The 4,809-nt window shown below is 38.5% G+C and overlaps 1 protein-coding gene across 6 annotated transcripts in view; it reads right to left on the bottom strand.

Moving 5' to 3' along the window:
• Positions 1–4,809, bottom strand: part of LOC112154158 (synembryn-A) — a 16,428-nt gene that overhangs the window by 2,003 nt on the left and 9,616 nt on the right. For 5 of the 6 annotated variants that reach the window (XM_036217141.1, XM_024284879.2, XM_024284884.2 and 2 more), the window contains 7 exons: positions 3,810–3,899; positions 3,140–3,747; positions 2,932–3,067; positions 2,672–2,860; positions 1,242–1,336; positions 848–998; positions 663–758 (listed from right to left, as the gene is read on the bottom strand). In XM_036217141.1, coding sequence (XP_036073034.1) covers positions 663–758; positions 848–998; positions 1,242–1,336; positions 2,672–2,860; positions 2,932–3,067; positions 3,140–3,747; positions 3,810–3,899 — 1,365 coding nt within the window. Of the gene's footprint in view, positions 1–662; positions 759–847; positions 999–1,241; positions 1,337–2,671; positions 2,861–2,931; positions 3,068–3,139; positions 3,748–3,809; positions 3,900–3,978; positions 3,997–4,809 lie in introns of all 6 variants that reach the window. The other variant, XM_036217142.1, reaches the window with a different exon arrangement.

Below are 4,809 nucleotides of genomic sequence, written 5' to 3'. Positions count from 1 at the left end.
ATTATGCAAAAGTAGGCCCCCAACACTCTGTGACCCCGAGCTGAACACTTAATAAAAGTGTCAAAAATAATTTTTACACTAGTTATGATTTTAAAAAACCCTCCAAATGACTAAAATGTAATAAAACTGATCATGTAAAAGTGTTTTGTCCTCCCCGTCCCTCTCCAGCAATGGAATATTCCAGTCATTAGTATGTTAGCTAGGAGAGAATTCCGTTTTCCCAGAGTACTTCTAAAATTAAAATAAATATGTGGCCACTAACTTGTTCCATAAATGCAATTTATACATTTGATCCTAATCATTTCATTTTTTGTCTCAAAATTGTTGAGTTTTGAATATTTTTTGTTCAGTTTCACACAGCAGTTTTGAAATTCTAATCAAAAAATTGGGATTCTTGACACTGAACCTGTCTACTAGCAGTGGACCAATGAAGAAGTTATTTCACCTGGATGCTGATTTAAAAAAAAGATTAATAAAGCCTATGCACAGGGCCCCATTTTGGTGTTTTCCCAAATTTCTAAGTCCGCCAGTGATCACAGGTTTGGTTCCACTTGATCCTAGTGGTTATAGGTGTTCGGCAATGGAATGTGTGTGAATGTGTGTGTACATGGGTCACTTTTACCCACAAGACAACACAAAGGCTAAGTGATTAAAAATCGTACATGTTTCCTGATGTAGAGGCGTGTTTCCCTGTGAGCTCTGCAGCTCTCTGTCAGCAGGTTCAGGATCGGTGTCAGCTTCTCTTTGACTTTATCCCCCTAAAAAACAGATAAAAAAACTGTAATTCTATAATAGAAAAGCTCAGTTATTTTTAAGGATGCTCATCCTATATTGCTTTCATCCTTACGGACTCCAGGCGGCGCTCCATGAACAGCAGCAGCATGTGGACACAGTCCATGTTGACACCCAGACTTTGCTGGGAGTTCGGTGTCAGAGGCACAGAGAGGAGAACATCCAGACACTGGAGAGGCAGCGCTGTCAGCAGGTTGACTGTGTGACTGTGGGGTTGAGAGGGGATTACCACGGAGTGGGTTAAGCTCCCATGCACATATCAGTCCAGAGATAATTAAAAGTAGATTCAAATGTACCAGAAAAAATAATAAATGTGATCATTTGAAAGCTGAAACAGATGGAATAACATTAAAAGGGAAATATAATAATGATTGAAAGGAGAAAAAGAATGTTTTTATTTTAAAAAGTAGATAACAAAAAGAAAAGAGTAAAAAAAAAAGCATATTTACCCCTGTAGCTCATCAGTGTCATCTGTCATCATGCATTTCCTCATCAGGCAGAGGCGCATAATGGCCACCAGGTGGCGATAAAGAGCTGCATCATCCTAACGAGAAGAAATTAAACTTGTTTTTCCTCCAATTTTACTCCAAATCTTGAAGCATTGTTTTTATATGGAAATTTTTCAGTTCCTAAAAGTTCTGATTTTTTTAAATTATTTCTAAATTTATTAACCCTTACTTTTTAGACAGAAAAATTGTATGCCCCAAAAAATATTTTCTATCTTAAATATTTCAGTGTTTTTAATTTCGAGACTTAAAATTTAGACGGGACAGAAATTTGTTGTAAAAAAATTCAAAGGGAAAAGCTACGCTCCAACAGGAAAACTAGTCGATATACGAAAAATTGGAGTCCAAGATGGCCGCCAACCTGGCGTCGGTGAGTAATGATATCATATGTACGGCCAGGAATCGATTAAAAAATAACAAATTAATCGCAAACTTGGGGGGAAATTAACTACAAAGAATCACAATCAACTTTTTTTTAGTTACAGTATTTGCCAACCACTTATCTGTGAATAATCGCAATAAGAAATGTACACAAAAAACTGTATATTTAGAACATTTATTTTCAAGTAAGGCTGCAAACCGACTAAAAATAAAAAAAAAAGATCTGATTAATCATACTTGTGATTGATCATTGTTAATCACTATGTTTTATTTGGTAAATTTCACAAAAATATGTCGTGTTACAGTGAAAAAGCACCGGACCATGGATCAAAAAACCCACTTTTTATAAAAAAAAAAAAACAATCTAAACCGAAATAATCAACAAAATTAAAATACTAAAAGCCGACTGAATATTTATTTATTTTGTAAGGGACAATGGTACAAGTGGGATGAGAGAATCGATTAAAAATAATTAAACAATTATTTGCAAACCTGAGTCAAATGAATCACGATTAATCACAAATATCCTTTTTTTTTTAGCTACAGTATTTGTCGACCATTTACCTGTGAGTGATTACAAAATGAAATTTGCACACAAAACTGCACATTTAGAACATTTATTTTCAATTATAGCTGTCAAAAAGAAAGATCAGATGAATCATACTTGTGTTCTGATGAGTCACCAATAATAACAATGTTTTATTAGGTCAATTTTATAAAAATATGCTGTGTTACCGTGACAACACACCGGCCATGGATCAAATAACCAGCTTCTTGTGAAAAAAAAACGATCTAAACTGAAATAAAACTGAAATTTTGAGAGGTTTAATTAAGTTCATGAATGTTAAGGTGTTAACTTGAGTTGGTTAATTGCATTAATGTTCACAGCCCTAATCTTGAGCTTCATATCTCCCTATTATCTTCTCATTGGTATAGTTCAATAGTTTAAAAGAAGATGTAAATGATAAAAAGATGCTTTAGGACTCACTGACCTCCCCGGGCTCCTGCCTGTGGTTGCTGTAAGTGATATTAAAGAGGATTTTGAGGATCTCTATGATGCGCTGGGAGGCTTCTGGAGAAATGGGTGGTGCCGCCGGGTCCAGCGCACACTCGTACTGCTCCTTCCACTGCACCTCCAGGGTGCTCTCCAAGGCTGCCGTAAGGATGGACACCCCTCCAGCCTGCAGGAGTGAAAGAAAAACATAGAATAAGAGGCAATAAAAGCCTCTCACAGAAGATGTGGTTGCACCACCTGCTGGAGTTGGGTGTTGAGCTCAGGCCTCAGCGCCGTGATGAGGAACATGAGGCGCAGCTCGTAAAACTGAACACTGGAGGGGGACGACCAGTTGATGCTGGAGGATATGCGCTCAATGAGACCATTCATAAGCCTGATGGAGGAAACAGAAGGTTTTTATTTTTGGAAGTGGGTCAAGAGGACCATTTGTGAAGCATCCTCCTACTTCAGAGCGCTGAACCTCTCCTGTGCCCAGGTGCTGTTGTACACCACATTGCACAGCACTTTCATGGCCTCCTTCCTGAGCGACTCCTCCGCCTGCTCCCCTTCCTCCTCCTCCTCCTCTCCCTCCATCTTGCTTTCTCTGCGGTCCCTCCTGCCGCGCTCCAGCGCCTTCTGATGGATGCTCCCTCTGTGCATTTCATTGATGCTGGTCCTGTGGCTCCCGAACCAGCTCATGCTGTCCAGGTCTCCGCTGGTGGCGTAGCTGATGTCACTCTTGGAGTCCTCGTCCATGGCTTGGTACTCCTCGTTTTGATCGGCGCCCTCAGCTTCGCCCTCGTCTTCGTCAATGGTGACCTGGTGCACTTTTGCCTCGGCCAAGGAGGCGATGATGTTGTCGTAGAAATCCGAATCGGGGTCGCTGGCTTCATCGCTGGTGTCGTTTGTAGTCAGGAGAGCCAGTTTGCCTAAGGTCAGGAGGGCGCTGTCAGTCACCAGGGCGCTAAGCGTCTTCTTGTCCCGAGAGAGGATCCTCAAGGTGCGCAGTGCTGCTTTTAGGAGACGGTGTTTCACCTCCGATCGAATGAACCTCACCAGAACAATGCCTAAGTTCTAAGAAACAAAACCAATTTAGGATTTTCTTTTTTTTAAAGCAGAGAGACTCAATCATGTACCTGTCGGAGGAGGAGGCCTCTGTCTTCATGCTCATAATCTTCATTTTCAGAGTCAGAATCTGTGTAGTCCCTCACTTTATTCTTCCTGAACTGAAATCGAAAAACAAAGTTTTTCACTTAATTGTTCAATGTTAACACATTTGCTTCATCATCTGTGGGAGTACTTTACCTCTTCTAGTTTCCTTTGCTGGTTAAAGACAATCAGAGAAATAATAGCAGAAAAAAATTAGTTTTGGGGAAGAACACAAATCAAAGAATATATTTATGACTGCAACACAAAATCTTTAACATACTGTAACTTTTAAACCCTTAACACAATCAATACAATTGAGTTAAGATCCAAATTAGCCCCAAAAAACTCAGCAGATTAGCCAAAAAAGCTAGCTCGTTGTTTAAATTCTAGCTCCAAAATAGCCTAAAATTCCTCCATAAACTAGATTAGTCAAAAATGTTAGCTATTTGCTAAAATAGAAGCTAAACTTTAAATTAGTCTAGAAAAACCACAAAAGATAACAAATTTGTCAAAGATGTTAGCATGTAGCTAAAATATTAGCTAAACTTAGAAGAAGAACACACATATATTTACAAAATCTTTAACATACTGTAACTTTTCAACCGTTAACACGATCAACGTAACTCCAGCAGATTCTGGAGGAGAAAAGCGTCTCACACCAAAATCTACTGGAATTAAGTTGATCGTGTTAACAGACAAAAAGTTACAGTAAATCAAAAAACACAAATACTGGAGTGCTAGTGTTAAAATGTGAAAAATGGGCTCCAAATTAGCCCAAAAACCTCAGTAAAGGCTAAATTAGCCAAAAAAGCTAGCTTGTTACTTAAATACTAGCTAAACTCCAAAATACCATAAAATTTCTTAGTAAACTAGATTAGTCAAATACGTTAGCTTTTAGCTAAAATAGAAGCTAAGCTCTAAATTAGCTGAGAAAAACCTCAAAAGATAACAAATTAGCCAAAAATGTTAGCATGTTGCTAAAATATT

The sequence above is a fragment of the Oryzias melastigma genome, linkage group LG19, assembly GCF_002922805.2.
Source record: "Oryzias melastigma strain HK-1 linkage group LG19, ASM292280v2, whole genome shotgun sequence".
In the NCBI taxonomy this organism is placed as follows: Eukaryota; Metazoa; Chordata; class Actinopteri; order Beloniformes; family Adrianichthyidae; genus Oryzias; species Oryzias melastigma.
Note: the sequence above shows the minus strand (reverse complement) of the source record. Positions and strands in the feature narration are given on the sequence as shown.